The 18,425-nt window shown below is 39.4% G+C and overlaps 1 protein-coding gene across 1 annotated transcript in view; it reads left to right on the top strand.

The window, feature by feature from the left end:
• The first annotated feature begins 884 nt into the window (after positions 1 to 884).
• The window catches only part of UNC13B (unc-13 homolog B), a 239,668-nt gene continuing 222,127 nt past the window's right edge, over positions 885 to 18,425 (top strand). The window contains 1 exon segment of the mRNA NM_001435262.1: positions 885 to 1,245. Coding sequence (NP_001422191.1) covers positions 1,224 to 1,245 — 22 coding nt within the window. The 5' untranslated portion in view covers positions 885 to 1,223.

The raw sequence follows: 18,425 nt of genomic DNA on the forward strand, positions 1-18,425 counted from the left end.
ATTTGTTTAAAATTTATTACTGTTATTTAAAAAATTAATTAATGCCCTTTTTTTTTTTGGCCGCACTTGAGGCATGTAGAAGTTCCCGGGCCAGGGATTGAATCCACGCTGCAGTTGCAGCCTGCGTCACAGCTGCCCAACCAGATCCTTGATCCCCTGCACCACAAGGAAACTTCCCATAGCCTATTCTTTATTGAAATATAATTGACATATAACATTATATTAGTTTCAGGTGATTTGATATTTGTATACACAGCAAAATGATCACTCCAGTAAGTCTAGTTAACATCCATCACCATACTAATTTACAAAAGTTTTTTTTCCTTGTTATAGTCCATTTTAAAAATTTATTTATTTAAAATTTATTTATTTTGGCTCTGCCAGTGGCATGTGGAAGTTCCCGGGCCAGGGATAGAACTTGTGCCAGAGCAGCCACCCCAGCCACAGCAGTGGCACCGCTGGATCCTTAACCTGCTGAGCTGTAAGGGAACTCCTAAAGTCCATTTTTTAATTGATGTATAGTTGATTTACAATGCTATTAGTGTCAGGTGTACTGCAAAGTGCGTCACTACCTTGTTAAATTATTACGGTAAGAATTCCGTCAGCTCCCTTAATGAAGTCTGACAGAAATTCTTCAATGAAATCAATCTGTCCTTGGGTGGGTGGAAGCCCCGCCCACGTGGGAGGAGCAGAAGGCTTCAATTCCCACCTCACACAGGTGAGGAGGAAGCCCTCCCCTCTCTGTCTTCAAGTCTCATTAGTGGGAGGAGGTGTTTTCATTCTTTCACTAAGGAAAGCGGAAGAGGACTCCGCCTCCTACGTGCCAGTGTGGGGGGGCGGGGTCGGCGGACTGGGCGTGAGTTGATTGGCTGGGAGGCGGGGCGCCACGGGTTGGCTCTGTCCAGGCGCTTGCTTGGATGCCGGGTGGAGTGAGGGGAGGGAGTCCGGGTCAGTCTTGCTTCCTAGCGATGGCGCCGCGTTGCCGCGCCCAGTACCCGGCTTGGTGGTTGGTATTCACTGCTATCAGGAGCCAGCTCCGATGGTGAAAATTGGAGCGGGTCCAAAGGAGTGGTGGGAAGCTGTCTGCGACGGGACCATGAGGAGCGGCGAGACCTGTGGGGCCAAGAGCGGGAACAGCTGCGGCACCTGCTGAGAGGAAAGAGGGAGCGGCCGGGTGCGGCGGCGCGGCTGGGGCGCGGTGGAGGCTCGCCGGCGCCTCGGCCATGTCGCTGCTCTGCGTGCGCGGTGAGTGCGCGGACTGAGGGGAGGGGGCGGAGGGCGCTGAGGAGTCTCCACGAGCTTCCAGTGGGCGTCGGGTTACTGCCTTTTCCAAACTTCACTTCGCGTCGGTGCCTCAGGGAAGCATTGTGTTAACTCATTTGTGAACACCTGGAGAATACTTTCTACTCTCTCTTGTTTTCCTCACGCGCTGAGACTGTTACCTCTCCATTCCGGTGGCCAGGTGACAGGGTTGTTGGCTGGCAGGCCCAGATCTTATTAAATGGTGTTTAGTTCTCTCCTTTGGCGAGAGTGGTCGAGCTAAGGACCGCGGATAGTCGGTGTCTATTCTTAGCGGGCAACCGTGTTTTACTTTCTTCCTTCCCCCTGCTCCGTAAAATCACAGTCGGCTTAGTAGCAGGTTCTTTTTATTAGGCTTTGAACGCCCAGTGGTACAGCTGTCACATCCCTCCTTCCAGTCTGTTTCTTGGCTTGCACCCCTCTATTGCTTGTCTTTGTCCCCTGCTCCTTCCCTGTAGTCTCGGCTAAGACTATTCTCATATTCGATTTGGAAAGGTGTGTCAGCTTCTCTCCTTTCCGAGCAGAGCATAAGAAGTATGATTTAATTATTTACTTCTATCAGAGTAACTAAGGTGAAGGCCTTTACTGGTTTTTCACTGAGGACGCTTGACCCACCTAAGAAGATAATTTAAGGCAAGAGCTTTGGGGTTTAAGGTGAGGCAAGGTGCATGGACTAAGTTCCATGAGGATAGATACTGCTTCTTAATGGTTTTTGTATTTCTGGCACCTAATATAGTAGGAGCTCAATGCTAGTTCTGAATGAGTGCAGAGACTGTGATTTTAGAGATTATCTGATCAGAAAAAGCAGGGTTTGGCTTACCCATTGCATTTGATCTTGGGGAATTCAAAGCCTATCATATCTGTGTTGAACAAGATGGGATAAGGTAGCTTGGTTGTGAGTGAGGATTTATCCACAAGAACCTTTTCCTGGCACCTTTTACTGGATGGAGTTCATGCTTCTTTTCAATTAGAAGCACTGTTATTTATGATCTCTCTGTTAAGTGTTTGTTACAGCTTCTGCAAACACACAACTGCTTTCCTCTGTTCTCCTCCACTGTTTTGTTAAATCTGCATTAACCCAAAATGGATTTGGATATTTCCAGGGATTATGAGAGACACAGAATTTTTCTTCTTTCATCGTTGATTTTTCATTAATGAGAATTTTGCTTTGCTTTTAGTAAAACATTTTTTCTCAGCAGCTGGCAATCTATTTATTCCTTTAGATCCCTTCTGTTGAGTAGCTGGATTTAGGAGAGGTTGGGTTTTGTTTGCAGTGTCTCTTGGTCAGTTTAAATCTCTACTGCTACACTGTTTACAGAGCTAGCCCTCATGAAAGATTCTTAAGGCAGGAGGACTATTAAACCAGCAATTCCTATTTAATTGAGTTTAAACTTCAGAGAAGGAGCTGCTGCTGTTTTCATTTGTTCTAATATCAGACAACTTTCATTTCTTAGAAATTTTGCTGTTTAGCTAAGCTCTTTGTTTTAGTGTTAAATAAGTCAAATTTCTCCTTTTGAGCTTGGAGGATTGGAGACCAGCAGGTCATTGTTTTGGAATGTAGATCCTGAAGATGATTAATTACTGAAACAACTGGGTACATTGTATAGAAGTATTCATATTAAATGGCAAGGTGTTCATCCTGGGGAAACTTAGAGAAATGAATGTAAATAAGTCTTTTTAAAATATTCCCTACATTATATTTTGGCATTTAGGAATGTTGTTCATATTCTGAAAGAAGCCTGTGTGATAATATTGTATAACAACTCAATTTTAGTTTACCTTGGAGTAGAATTGAATTAGAAACTTATCTTCCATGTAGTTGAAGTTCAAACAGTGTTAGCTTGATGTAGAAATTGGCAAACTGGTAATTGATTTAATCATCCCCAAATATCTCAATAAAGAAGGCAGTTTCTTCATCTAACCCTGTAATCGTGCGTTATTGCCTGCCGGTTTAGGGCTCTCCAGCCCTCCTTTTTGGCTTCTGTTCTTTCCTGTCTTTATAAAGATGCTTTGCTCTAGCACTAAGTTTGTTCATTCCCACCTCATCAGTGTTTTACATTTGTACTTTCTGAAATAGTCTTTCCATGTTTTCCACTTATCAAAAGTGTATTCTTTTCTCAGCTTACAGGCTACTTTTGTTGTTGGAAAATTGCTCATTTCCTCAGCCCTCAGTGACCTTTCTCCTTTACACTCTTTAAACTCTTAAACTCCATAAAACATAAATTACTTCTGGTCTGAACAGTGCCACTAATTTGGCAATGAATTGTATATCTGCAGCAACTAGTCTTACACTGTTATGCTCATGGGGACCCAAAGAAGATAAAACGCAGATCAGATCTGGAATTTTGTGTTCAGTCAGGGTTGAGTCTAAGAGGCACACTTAGAAACTGGAATTTCTTTTTTTCTCGTTTCTTTTTAGGGCTGCACCTGCAGCCTATGGAGGTTCCCAGGCTGGGGGGTCAAATCCAAGCTGTAGCTGCCGGCCCACGCCACAGCCATGGCAAGGCAGAATCCAAGCTGCATCTGCGACCTACACCACAGCTCATGGCAATGCTGGATAGTTAACTTACTGAGTGAGGCAAGGATTGAACCTGAATCTTCATGGATACTACTAGTTGGATTCATTTCCGCTGAGTTACAATGGGAACTCCAGAAACTAGAAATACTTCAGAGAAGAATAATTACAATAATGAAGGGCATGGAAGCCGTTTGAGGAATTGAGAAGTTTAGTTTTTGAGAAGATTTAAGAGGGAGAGGGCCGTAATAGTAGATGAAAATTGTCTAAACGGTCGCTCCAGGGGACAGAGCTAGGACAAGTTGACCAGTGATTGAAAATTATAGGAAATTAGGGAGTTCCCATTATGGCACAGTGGAAATGAATCTGACTAGTATCCATGAGGATGCAGGTTCCATCCCTGGCCTCGCTCAGTGTGTCAGAGAATCTGGCGTTGCCATGAGCTGTATAGTATATAGGTTGTGGATGCAGCTCGGATCCTGCGTTGCTGTGGTTGTGGTGTAGGCTGGTGGCTACAGCTCTCATAACACCCTGAGCCTGGGAACTTCCATATGCCATGGGTGCGGCCCTAAACAACCAAAAAAAAACCACAATGTATATATATATATATATATATATATATATATATATGAAATTAGATTTTTAACATAAGGAAGAGATTTAACAGAATTGTTATTGACAAATGGAATGGACTACTGATGAGGATTTTTTTGACGTGGGATGTTAAAGTAGAGATTGGTAAAATGGATTTCGAGGTTGAGTGGGAAGTTTGACTTGAATCTTTATCTTTTTAGGAATACACCCACAGCATTTGGAAGTTCCCAGGCTAGTGGTCCAATCAGAGCCATAGCTCTGCTGGCCTACTCCAAAGCCACAGCAACGCGGGATTCGAGCTGTGTATGTGACTACACCACAGCTCAAGGCAACTCGGGATCCTTAACCCACTGAGTGAGGCCGGGGATCGATCCTTCGTCCTTGTGAATACTAGTGGGTCTCATTACTGCTGAGCCAGGATGGGAACTAAGACTTGAATTAAAACAAACATATAAACAAACAAAAAACCCTTTTATAGAATTCACTTGGTGATTCTTCAAATATTTGGCACAGCTTTCCTCACAATACTGATAACATTTTGTTTCCATAGCAGCCAGTATCATACAAGCAACTCTAGTAAACTAAATCAAGGATTTTCTTTAACTTTTGATGTCTTGGTGTTAGTGACTATTTTCTCTAAACAAACAAGCATTTTGAGAATTGAGTCTTTCCATATTTCTTTGTAATAGATGGTGTTTATAATTAAGTTATGGATTCCTCTTCCTTATTGGAACCAGCAATGACCACACTTGACTTGTTAAAAGAAAAAAAAAACAACAGTTTTGGGAGTATAAAACAATATATGCTAACGTATGGTTAATCATAGGAAATTGAGAAAAATGCAGAAAAATATAAAAAGGAAAATAAAAATCATGGTTCTGGAGTTCCCGTCGTGGCGCAGTGGTTAACGAATCCGACTAGGAACCATGAGGTTTCGGGTTCGGTCCCTGCCCTTGCTCAGTGGGTTAAGGATCCGGCGTTGCCGTGAGCTGTGGTGTAGGTTGCAGACGCGGCTCGGATCCTGCGTTGCTGTGGCTCTGGCGTAGGCCGGTGGCTACAGCTCCGATTCAACCCCTAGCCTGGGAACCTCCATATGCCGCGGGAGCGGCCCAAGAAATAGCAACAACAACAACAACAACAACAACAAAACTCATGGTTCTATCATTCCCCCAACATCATTGATAAATTTTTTGTTCATTGGTTTCATTGTTATTCTTATAATTGGTAATATATATACATGATAAGAAATCCAATAGATATAAACTGTTGCCTTTGGAATGGGTAAGCAATGAGATCCTTCTGTAATATATATACATGATAAGAAATCCAATAGATATAAACTGTTGCCTTTGGAATGGGTAAGCAATGAGATCCTTCTGTTTAGCCCTGGGAATGATATCTAGGCACTTATGGTGGAGCATGATATTGTGAGAAAAAAGAATGTATGTATGTGTGATTGGGTTGCCTTGGTATATGGTAGGACATTGTAAATGAGCTATAATAGAAAAATGTTAAAATAAAAAAAGTAAACCAGTTAAAAAACAAAAGAAATCCAAACAATTTAGGATATGAAGTTAAAGGAAAAAGTTCTCCTGTCTCCATTGCCTATATTTACTCCCCAGAGGTAACTACTGTTTGCTTTTTCTTGCCCATCATAGAAATTTTCATTACATAGGAGCTTATAGGTTCTCCAATTGGATGTATACAGTATTATTCAACTTTTTAAAAAGCTTAATGATAAATATTTTCCTATTGGCTTATGTGAGTGTAAATCATTCCTTTTAATGGCTGTGGAGTTTTACTGCATTAGACAAGCATTCATAATTTAACCAGCTTCGTATTGGTGAACAACCAGAATTTTTTTTGCTATTATAAATTTTGCCTTTATAAACTATATTTATAATGTAATTTTGCTGTTATAAACAGTGCTACAATGAAAAGCAAAATCTTTGCAGATGTTTTGATTATGTTTGGAGTTCACCAGTCAGCTTTCCACCTGGACTTTGTGTGATTTGATCATTGCTGTTTTCTTGGCATGATAATTATACTTACCTGTACCCATTAGCAAACCCAATGCCTTATAATCTCTCAGATCAGCAGTCCTCTATTAGAGGCAGGTCCTTCACCTGTAGGTAATACTTTGTCTTACCAAAAAGACCCAAGACCTCAGTTCTTTTAAGTTTGACCTGTCATTTTCATGTGCTTTTCTAGTTTATCTTCTTTGTATTATTTAAAAACTATTTTATATACTGAAATTTATTACTTGTGTTTTAAAAACATAACAGTGTCACCAGTGATGAGAACTATACCAAGTCAACTTATGTTGTGACTTGCCCTTAGGAAAGCTTATCATAATTTATCATTACATATCAGCCATCTTATTAACTGAAAGGATACCTCTGGGAAACTCTTAGAAGGTGAACTCTGATGGGCAGTCAGGACACCTATTGATTGTGGGTTAATTCTAGCCTGGGGAGACTCTAGGGATAAATTTTGATTTGCTACCACTGTGGAAAGTAGGAATAGTAATGGTTTTTGGGTGTTAGAACAGATTGGTCAAGTTGCTTTCTTCTCATTATTTCTCCAACATTGTCATCTTTGGCCTCAGCTAACTCCTTGTTGCTTGGTTTTCATCACGTCATGGTTCAAATAGTCCCTTCCCCTACAAGCAGACTTGCTGCTGGGTTCCTTTTGCTTAGCTATGGCTTCAGGAAGTTGATTTTTGCCTTGTCTGAGCCAGGCAGTGGTGAAGGGGGAAAGGAACAATTTCCTCTGCCACAGATATTTGTTGTCATAAATTGTGCTCTTCCTTATAAGCAATACATTCTGTAGTTTTTTTAGTTTCTAGAAATGGGATTTCTGGAAGCTGTACTCTTGAGGCCAACAGGTTGTTTATCGTATTTTACTTGTGCTAGGTATTTTAAACTTTACTGTGTGAGTTTGTTTAAAGTTTGGGCTGTGTCTCATTAGTAAATATTTGTGGAGTACCATCTCTGTGCCTGTTCATGATACATGAACAGGTAGAAAGAGCTCAAGCAATCTAGATAGGTTTTAAAACATCTCCTATCTTAGATAAACTCAGAATCTATTAGGACTGTTAGATCTGTCTGGGGTAGGATAAGCAGAGTAAGTTCCTGCTAGAGTAGGAAAATACTGCACTGTTTTTTTCAAGCTTTTATTATTTATTTTTTAACTTTTAAAGCAAGATTATTTGTTTGGGGGTGTTTTTATACATACCTCATGGTGGACTGTTTATTAAAGTTCAGCGAAGATTTGCTGTTTGTATATCACATTTTTAATTGGCTTATTGTATGTTAAGGTCACAGATCTGAAGTGTAGGTCTCAATGAATTATCACAAAGTGAGCACATTCATGTGACCATCACTTAGGTCAAGAAATAGAACACTACTAACACCCAAGAAGTCCACATGAACTCTTCCTCTCGGTCATTACTCCTTCTCACATTCCCAAAGGATAGATTGTCTGACTCCAACACCATAGAGGAGTTTAGCTTGTTTTTTAGTTTGTCTTTTTTTTTTAATTAATCCATCTTTTAAAATGTTTTTATGGCCACACCTATGGCATATGGAAGTTCCCAAGCTAGGGGTTGAATCAGAGCTATAGCTGCCGGCCTATACCACAGCCACAGCAACTCCAACTATACTTCAATTTAAAAAAAAAAATTTAAAACCTTTTTAATTATGGAGAATTTAAGATATATGAAAGTAGATAGAACAGGATAATGAATCTACAAGTTCCTGCCACCCAGCTTCAACATTTATGAGTTCTTTTTTCTTTAACTTCATCCAGTCTTCCTCTTTTCTATACTATTTTTTCTTTTTTATATTTTTTTCTATATTATTTTGAAGCAAACCTGTATACTACATTTCATCTGTAAATATTTCAGTATGTATCTCCAAAAGATAAAGATTAACCCCACTCCCTGCAAAACCAATATCACATTTTAGAAAATTCCTTAATTCCATTGTGTTTGAATTTCCAGTTGGTTCATAAATTTTACATTTTTTTTTCTTTTTTACATTTGAATGTTTGAATCAGGACCACTGTAAGCGCCTGCTATTAGTTGATAGGTCATTTTATTTTTTTAAAATTTTTTTAGCTTTTTTTGGTCTTTTTGTCATTTCTTGGGCCGCTCCCAAGGCATATGGAGGTTCCCAGGCTAGGGGTCGAATCGGAGCCATAGCCGCTGGCCTACGCCAGAGCCACAGCAACACGGGATCCGAGCTGTGTCTGCAACCTACTCTGCAGCTCACCGCAACGCCAGATCCTTAACCCACTGAGCAAGGCCAGGGATCGAACCCGCAACCTCATGGTTCCTAGTCGGATTCATTAACCACAGAGCCACGACGGGAACTCCAGTTGATAGGTCTTTTTAAAAAAGTTATTTAAAATTTATTTATTGGCCATGCCTGTGTAGATTGAACCCCTGCCACAGAAGCAACCTGAGCCACAGCAATGACAATGCTGGATCCTTATCTGCTGAACCACCAGGAAACTCCTTTATACTGTTTTTAAAGTTTACTTTCCATTTGCAGTTATTACAAAATATCAGCTGTATTTCCTATGTTGTACAGTAATCCTTGAGCCTATTTTACACCCAGTGGTTTGTATCTCCCAATCCCCAACCCTCTTTTGGCCCCCTCTCCCACCAAATTAGTACAAATTGTAGTTTGTTCTCCATATCTCAGCCTTTTTTATGTTATATTCACTAGTTTGTTATATTTGTTAGGTTCCAGATATAAATGATATTATATCGTATTTATCTTTGTCTTATTTTACTTAAAATAATGTCCTCCAAGTCCATCCAAGTTACTACAAATGGCAAATTTTCATTCTTTTTTATGGTTGAGTAGTATTCCATTATCTATCATATCTATCCATCCACACACCACAGCTTCTTTATCCATTCATCTGTCAATGGACATTTAGGTTGTTTCCATGTCTTGCCAATTGTAAATAGTGCTGCTGTGAGCATAGTGGTGCATACATCTTTTCGAATTAGTGTTTTTGGGGTTTTTTGGGGATATATACCTGGGAATGGAATTACTAGATTGTATAGTAGTTCTGTTTTCAGTTTTTCGAGAAAGGTTGATAGGTTCTAGATGTTTCTCTCTCTTTTTTGTCTTTTTAGGGCCAACTCTATGACACATGGAAATTTTCAGGCTAGAGGTCAAATTGGAGCTACGTCACAGCTGTAGCCACCGCAGCTCAGCAGTTCTGGATTCTTAACCCACTGGGTGAGGCCGGGGACTGAACCTGCATCCTCATGGATACTAGTTGCGTTTTTAACCCTCTGAGCCACAACAGGAATTCCTTATATGTGTCTCTTAATCTTTGAGGTTTCATTTCTCTCTTCCTCTTCCTCTTTTTTTTTTTTTGTCTTTTTAGGACTGCACCCGCGGCATATGGAGGTTCCTAGGCTAGGGTCGAATCGGAGCTACATCTGCTGGCCTACACGACAGCCACAGCAACGCCAGATCCCAGCCTCATCTGCCACCTACACTGCAGCTAAGGGCAACACCGGATCACTGAGTGAGGCCAGGGATCAAACCTGCATCCTCATGGATGCTAGTTGGATTCTAACCTGCTGAGCCACAATGGGAATTCCCTCGTCAGTTTTTTAAAACAAACTTTTAATCCAGAAATAATTTCAGACTTACAGAAAAGTTGCAAAAATGAAACTACTACAGAGAACAATCATTTGATGGCAAGTACAGACATTGTGTCTCCCTACTGCCTGAATACTTCATGGTTTATTTCTCTAAGAATAAAGATCTTCTCTGATATAACCATAATGCAGTTATTTCCCTTAGTAAATTTAGCAGTGATTTAATACTTTTATTTTATCTGTCATTTTTATTCCAATTTTATCAATTATCCCAATTGTCAAATGTCCATTATAGCTTCCAGTACAGGATCCAGTCTAAGATTTAGTATTACAACTAGTAAGTCATGTCTCTTTAGCCTCCTTCAATATGAAAGATTTTATAGCCTTTAAAAATATTGGCATGTTTAAAAAGAATACAACTCCCTTTCCTTTTTTAGTGAAATGTTTCTCATTTTGGGTTTGTCTGTTGGTAACCATCTTGGATTGGAGTACTGCATAATTGGGGATGTGTCCTTCTCAGGGTATCACATCAGAAAGCACATGATGTCTGTCTCTGTCTAGTGATGTTAATTTTGATTACTCAGTTAAATAGTGTTTGATTTGTCTCCTGCTTCTTCTCTACTCTCCTGCAACTAATAAGCACCTTGTGGAAGACACTTAAAAACTATTTAAATATTTTGCCTAATAGGATTATTGTGAAGATTAAACAAAAATAATGTACGTATCTGAGTGTCTGAGACAGTGTCATCCAAACAGGTTTGTTAAATTTGAATCTCCCTAACTTGATGAAAGCACTGCTTTAAGTGTCTATAATCCTGGTGACAATGTGTGGTTTAGATTAAGTGGGGGAGAAAATAGAAACCCTTAAATTATAGCAGGGGTAATTTATTTATTTATTTGTCTTTTTTGCCATTTCTTGGGCTGCTCTCACGGCAGACACAGGTTCCCAGGCTAGGGGTAGAATCAGAGCCATAGTCGCCGGCCTACACCAGAGCCACAGCAACTCGGGATCCGAGCCACATCTGTGATCTACACCAGAGCTCACGGCAACGCTGGATCCTTAACCCACTGAGCAAGGCCAGGAACCCAACCTGCAATCTCATGGTTCCTAGTCGGATTTGTTAACCACTGAACCACGACGGGAACTCCATAGCAGGGATGATTTAGATTGAACATAAATGAAAACTTTTTTGATGGGGTTTTAACTGTCACAGGAAAGCAGTGGAGTCCATTTTCTTAGGGCTATTGAAAAATAACTTATTTCCTTCTGTATAGAATACTTAGGTATAGCTGCTCCTGATGAGGAAAGTTAGATAACCAGTTTTTGTATTTCCTGCTTTGTTGTGATTCTTTCTCTGATTACTGAGAAACGAAATAAAAATATAATCATGAGGTAGAATTTTGTGTTCACCTGCAGAAAGGAAAGTTTCATTTTTCTATTTATCTTCAGTAAAAGTGAGCTGTTAAAGAGTTCCCATTGTCACTCGATGGGAGAGACCTGACATAGTCTCTGTGAGGATGTGAGTTTGATCCCTGACCTCGCTCAGTAGATTAAGGATCCAGTGTTGCTGTGGCTGTGGTGTAGGCCCCAGCTGCAGCTCCTGTTCAACCCCTAGCCTAAGAACTTCCATATACTGCAGGAGTGGCCATAAATGGAAAAAAAAAATGAGCTGTTAATTGTCAGATGTAATCTCTAAAAGCCAACTATCCACTGAACATTTGAGAGAGGCCTATGACATCAAATGAAAAAGAGTCATCAGGGCTTCTTTTTTGTGCTAGTGAACCCCTTAGTGATAAAACATGGGATAAAAATACGACAAGAGAAAGTTTGTGCTAGGGTGTATGTATATAAAATATTTTCTCTTGAGTAATTATATAAAATAGGGAAAAATCATTAGGAAATAGAGATCACCAAAAAGAAAAATCTTTTTTTTTTTTTTGTCTTTTCTTGGGCTGCATATGGAGGTTCCCAGGCTAGGAGTCTAATCGGAGCTGTAGCTGCCAGCCTATGCCAGAGCCACAGCAACGCGGGATCCGAGCCGCGTCTGCAACCTGCACCACAGCTCACGGCAACGCCAGATCGTTAACCCACTGAGCAAGGCCAGGGATCGAACCCACAACCTCATGGTTCCCAGTCGGATTCGTTAACCACTGCGCCACGATGAGAACTCCGAAAAATCTTTTTTTAATATTACTCCTTCTGTTTCTTTTTTTTTTATTTTTAAAAGTTTTATTAAAATGTTGATTTACAATGTTGTGATAATTTCTACTGTACAACAAAGTGATTGAGTTATACATAGATTATCATAGAATATTGTATAGAGTTCTATATAGCAGGTCCTTGATGACCAGTCATTACATGCACCACAGTGTGCATATGCCAATCCCAAACTCCTAGGCTATCCTCACCCCTATTCCAACCTGTCTTCTTTGGTAACCATAAGTTTGTTTTCAGAATGTGTGCATCTTTTTCTGTTCTGCAAATAAGTTCATTCATTCCTTTTTAAAATTTCTATGTATAAGTGATAGCATATGATGTTTTATCTTTCACTGATTTCACTTAGTATGATAATCCCTGAGTCTGTGCATTTTGCTACAAATGGCATTATTTCATTCTTTTTTATGGCTGAGTAATGTTCCATTGTATATATGTATGACGTTTTTATGCATTCCTTTAACAGTGGACATTTATGTTGTTTCCATGTCTTGGTTATAGTAAATAGTGTTGCAGTGAGCATTGGGGTGCATGTCTCTTTTTGAATTACGGTTTTCTCAGGATATATGCCCAGGACTGAGTGCTTCCACTTGTTCTCTTTCTGTGTTTAGTATTTAGTACTTACTTGGGACTGTGAATAACAAATAGGCCTGTGAATTGTGTTAAGCTATTAATTTTCTCTTGAAATTGTTAGCTTTAGTAATTTCTATAGTGTTTTAACTATGAGTGCTAGGAGAAGAGGCTAGAAGGGAAGGTATACTTAGGAACCAAGGAGGGACTGGGCAGTGGGAGGGTAATTGCTTTTACATGGGATTGAAAGTGGGATAAAGATGATTCAAAGGGCTATCTCACTTATGATTTCTATTAAGAGCCACATTTGTAGAGGCTTCATCTGCGAATGGATATGGGAAATCTGCTTGCCAAGGAGAGGGAGGTAAATGATACAGATATAAATGTCTGTCCACTTGTGCACATGTCACTCCTTGGAATGACACTCTGCTTTTCTAATTTTTTTTTTCTTTTTTCTTTTTTCTTTTTTTTTTGGCCACACCATGGCACGTGGAACTTCCCTGGCCAGGGATTGAACCTGTGCCACAGCAGTGACTCAGGGTGCTGCAGTGACAATCCAATCCTTAACCTCCTGTGCCACAAGGAGGTCTCTGCTTTTATAATTTTAAACTTTATCAGCTATCTTATTATGTTACTTCAGTCTGTCTTTCTCGCTTTTGTTTTTACTACGCTTTACTAGTGCAATATGGATAGATGTTGAAAGTTTTGGTTTCAGGCATACTTGAGGTGGTAAATATATCACCTCCACTGCTTATAAGTTGTATTTACTTATATATGTTACTTAACCTCGTTGAACCTTAATTTCTACATCTTTAAAATTTGTGCATCCATTCAAGTATTTATGAAGCACCTACTCTTTTTTTTTTTCTGGTCTACCTCATGGCATATGGAGTTCCTGGGCCAGGGATCAGATCTGAGCTGCAGTTTTGACCTTTACTGCAACTGTGGCAACACTGGATCCTCTAACCCACTGTGCTGGTCAGGGAATCAAACCTAATTACAACTAGGAGAAGAGTCCAGCCATGATTTGTGCTGCAAAGGAGAATACATGTTGTTATGAGACCGTGTGACAGTGAAAGTTACCTACCAGGTCAGAGACGCACTACCTAATGAAGTGGAGATTGAACTGAGAACTAGAAAAAGAGGAGGCCTTAGTGAGGCAGGGAAAGAGAATATTCTAGGCAGAGGAAATAGTATAGGCAAAGGCCTTGTGATGAAAAGGAGGAGATGAAAGAAGGCAAATATAGCTTCCCAGAGAAAGGGAAACCATGGATCTAGACAAGGGAGATAGGGCCCAACCAAAATGCCTTGTAGGCCGTGTTAGCGTGGAAAGTTAATGGGAATGACACTGGCGGGAGGGGGCAGAGAGATAAAAACTAAAGCACGGGATTTGCAATTGGATTTGAGTTTGAATTCTTTTCTGCCACAGAAAACTTTTGGCAAACCTCTTGACTGTTAAGCCACAATTAAGTGAAATGTTACTCTCTTTTCATTGTACCTCAGAGTTGAGAAACTCTAAATGAAATCATGTGTGTGAAATTCCTTTGTAAGCTATGGGGTAGTCCCTTTTTTCTCTCTTTATAGAGGCTTAAATATTCTGAAACCTGTAAACAAAGAGGATGTTATCACTTCCATAAACATTTATTGAGCACTTAGCTACGGGTGAGGCATTGAACTAGTCACCCTGGGTATATAAAAATGAGTAAGAAATAGGCCTTGCCTTCAAGAAACCGAGAGCCAAGATGGAGGCCCCAGATGGAAACTGGAGCCATACATAAAATAGTTTGCAAGATACAGTTTGGTAATTTCTAAAGTAGAGGTACAAAATAAAATGGGTGCAGAGATGGAGTGTTAAACTTCTTGAGAGATGGGAAAGGCCTCAGGTGGGAGAGGCAGAGGAAGGAGGTAGAGGTGGATCAGGTTTTTCTTTTTTCTTTCTTTTTTCTTTTTAGGGCCACACCTGCAGCATATCAAAGTTCCCAGGCTAGGGGTCAAATTAGACCTGCAGCTGCCTGCTATGCCACAGCAATGCAGGATCCAAGCTGCATCTGCAACCTACGTGATAACTTGTGGTAGCGGTGGATCCTTAACCCCCTAATCAAGGGTTCTTAACCCACTGAGCCACATCAGGAACTCTTTTTCTTTTTTTTTTTTTTGAGCTGCAGAAACATTTTAAATATTTGATCTTGCAAGTATATGTAACAGTATCTATAGGATATTCTGCTTATTGATTGATTGATTGGTTTACAATGTTTTAGGTGCAGGTTTTTCTTTAAGGTGTCATTAATTGGGATAGGAAACAAAGAATAATAGCTTCTGGGGATTTGATGATTGTGGTTTTGAACTTGTTAAATTTGAGGTGCTGTGAGTCTGTCCCATGTGTTACAGCTAGAAACATGACTTGAGAGATGAGGCTTAGAGGTGTAGACTTGGTCTGCTCTTTGTGGATCTTTTGGGTAGAGGAATGGTGGTAGGGTAAACATTTACCCAGTAGCACCATCATAATATACTGCACCTCATCAACTGCTTCAGGTATTGTAAGAAGCATCATTTTATGTACCATTAAGAAAAAGATACTATTGATTGAACTATGACATATCATTGATTGGAAGATGCATTTTGATTTCAGTTGTTAAAATATGAGAAAATGTCCTACCATCTTAGAATCAATGAAATACTAAGCTAATGTTTAATGAGCCTTTACTCTTTGCCAAGTTAATAAGCAGATATAGGTTAATAATTTAATTCTCAAAATAAACTTATTTATTATTCTCATTTTACAGATGAAGGCACTAGGTCCACATAAGTTAGTTGATTTAGATTTTTCTGCCTAACTGTAAAATATAAAATTCAAAATAATATAGGAGAGTGCTTTGTAACAAGAAAAAAGCCTTATTTTATAAATAAAGTTTAGGGGAAGATGGCTTTGTGCATTTTTGGCTGTGAATCAGAGTTTCACTGTAGCTGTGGTTTCTGTTTGTTTAGGATGTATTCAGGGGCAATATTACAGCAGGTGTTCTGTAGACTGGAGAGTTCATTATGACTCCAGTTTAATAGTGTTCACAACTTAAATCTCTCCTCCCCTGCCCCCTTGGGAGGACATGCAGTGTAATGGAAAATCCGGGATTTTGGATTCAGGAGAACTGTTAGGAGTCTCACGAGATAATGACTAAAAATCTTTGTATAAGCCTCTTCACTCAAGAATCTTTTGTCAAATGGGAAAATCATGGACATAGAGAACAGATGTGGTTGCCAGGAGGGAGGAGAAGGGAATGGGAGAGAATGGGAATTTGGGGTTAATAGATGCAAACTATTGCCTTTGGAATGGATAAGCAATGAGATCCTGCTGCATAGCACTGGGAACTATGTCTGGTCACTTGTGATGGAGCATGATAATATGAGAAAAAAGAATGTATACGTGTATGTGTGACTGGGTCATCTTGCTGTGCAGTAGAAAATAGAACACTGTAAATCAGCTATAATAAAAAAATTATAAAAAAATAAAAATTTACTACATTAAAAAAAAAAGAATTTTTTGTCAAATGGGAAAGATAATACCTTTGCCAGTTATCACTGGGAGTGAGGGTCAAATTGATGGTAAATAGGAAAATACTCTGCAGCTTAAAAAAAAAGAAAAAGAAAAAGAAAAAAGATTTAGACAACACAGAGTGGTAGGTATAATTGCTCTAAAAAGTTTAGGAGTTTAAAAAAGTTTACTATTCATAAAGTCTCACCTAAGATATAAAACATACTTTGGAATTAACTGGGCTTCCACTGAAATATAGGCACCTCTCATAAAGGTAATCATTATGAAAGAAAGGTAATCATTATCTTGGGAAATTATATACCAAGTCAACTTAAGAGGTAAAACTGTAAACTTTCCTAACTTAGCTAGGTCTGGCAAAGTGCTGGTCTGTTGTCCTTAGGTAACTGATACTTGAAAATTGTTAATAGCTAGTTTTGAATATATCTGGCTAAGAGAACTATTATGTTGGTACATGCATTTAATGTATGTGTTAGTTTTTGTTGTGGATTCAAACAGGAGTTTAATCAAGAGGCTAAAGTTCAGTTTGTTCTGTGCTCTCCATGTAGTTAACCTACCAGGTCTTAACTGTTCTCAGCTGAAGCACAATACAGCCTTAAAGAATACATATAAGGCGTTAGTTACTGTGTACACTACATTATGTTGCTCATGAAGATGAAATAGATGGGGTCCATTCTCAAACAAGTTTGCATTCTTAACAGGGAAGACAGGAGAGAATGTACTTGTGATAGAACAGGATATGATAAGTGACACTGTAGAGGACAACTGAAATAGAACAGATTTCATCTGGGGAATGGTAGGGAAAGCTTTGGTGATGATTTTTCTCCTCATTATAAGAGTGATATATGTACACTTAAAATTTATTGGAAAATAAATCAAGAGAAAAATTAAAATTATAATTCTCCTTGTCTTCTCTGTAGTGTGTATGTGTGTATCAACTTTTTCTTTTACATACAATTGCATCATACTTTATCCTGATTTCTTTTATCCTGATTTCTTTTTCCTAGTGGACTATTATCATACAGAGTAGAATTTGACAAGGCCTCTCTGAGTTTCTGTCTTTAATTTTTGGAAATTGGAAAAGATTTAAAATTTTTTTTTTCTTTTATTTTTAGAGCTGCACCTGTGGCATATGGAAGTTCCCAGGCTAGGGGTCCAAATTGGAGCAGTAGCTACCGGCCACATAGTAGCTATGCCACGTCTGTGACCTACACCACAGCTCACAGCAACACCGGATTCTTAACCCACTGAGTAGGGCCAGGGATTGAACCCGCATCCTCATGGGTACTAGTTGGCTCATTTCTGCTGAGCCACAACAGACACTCCAGAAAGGATCTTGTAGAAACATCTAGTAAACTAAACCTGTAGTAAACTAAGAATTGCCATGTAATGATTCGTTTGAAATTAAGATAGTAGTTTGTAAGCTATTTGAAAATGTGTATGAAAAAAACAAAACAGAGAAGGAAGGGGATGTATTAATTGCTGCATCAGTAATTCCAGTCTGCGTACAGTTGAGATCACTATAATGAAATCATAGTAAATCACTGAAATGAAATGACACCAATATTTGATATTGAAGGAGTCATTGCAGACATGTCCTTGAGGTGTCAGTATCTGTTGCTTTGGTTGGAATGATCCATACATTTCTTTCTTCCTTTTTTTTTGGGGGGGGGGGCTACAACTGGGGCATATGGAAGTTCCCAGGCTAGCGGTTGAGTTAGAGCTGCAGCTGTCAGCCTGCGCCACAGCAATCACAGCTCACGGCAATGCTGTATCCTTAACCCACTGAGCGAGACTAGGGATGGAACCAGTATCCTCATGGATACTGGTTGGCTTCTTAACCTGCTGAGCCTCAGCGGGAACTCTCTGATCCAGCTATTTCTAGCAGATTTCCAATCTAAAGTCACATAAAACCTCTGTTCTCCTTTCAGGGTGTTTATAGGTATTTCTTGCTATGATCTATAAGTGGTTTTTTGATAATGTTCAGAAAACTTGCTCTCTACCTTTCTTGAGATCTAGTTCTATATTTTTTGTTGTAGCTGGAGAAGGGAGGTAAGTA

Source organism: Sus scrofa, chromosome 1 (assembly GCF_054392235.1).
Source record: "Sus scrofa isolate SSC_HxYL_T2T_F1_AM1 chromosome 1, Sscrofa_HxYL_maternal_Yorkshire_Landrace_v2.0, whole genome shotgun sequence".
Lineage (NCBI taxonomy): Eukaryota > Metazoa > Chordata > Mammalia > Artiodactyla > Suidae > Sus > Sus scrofa.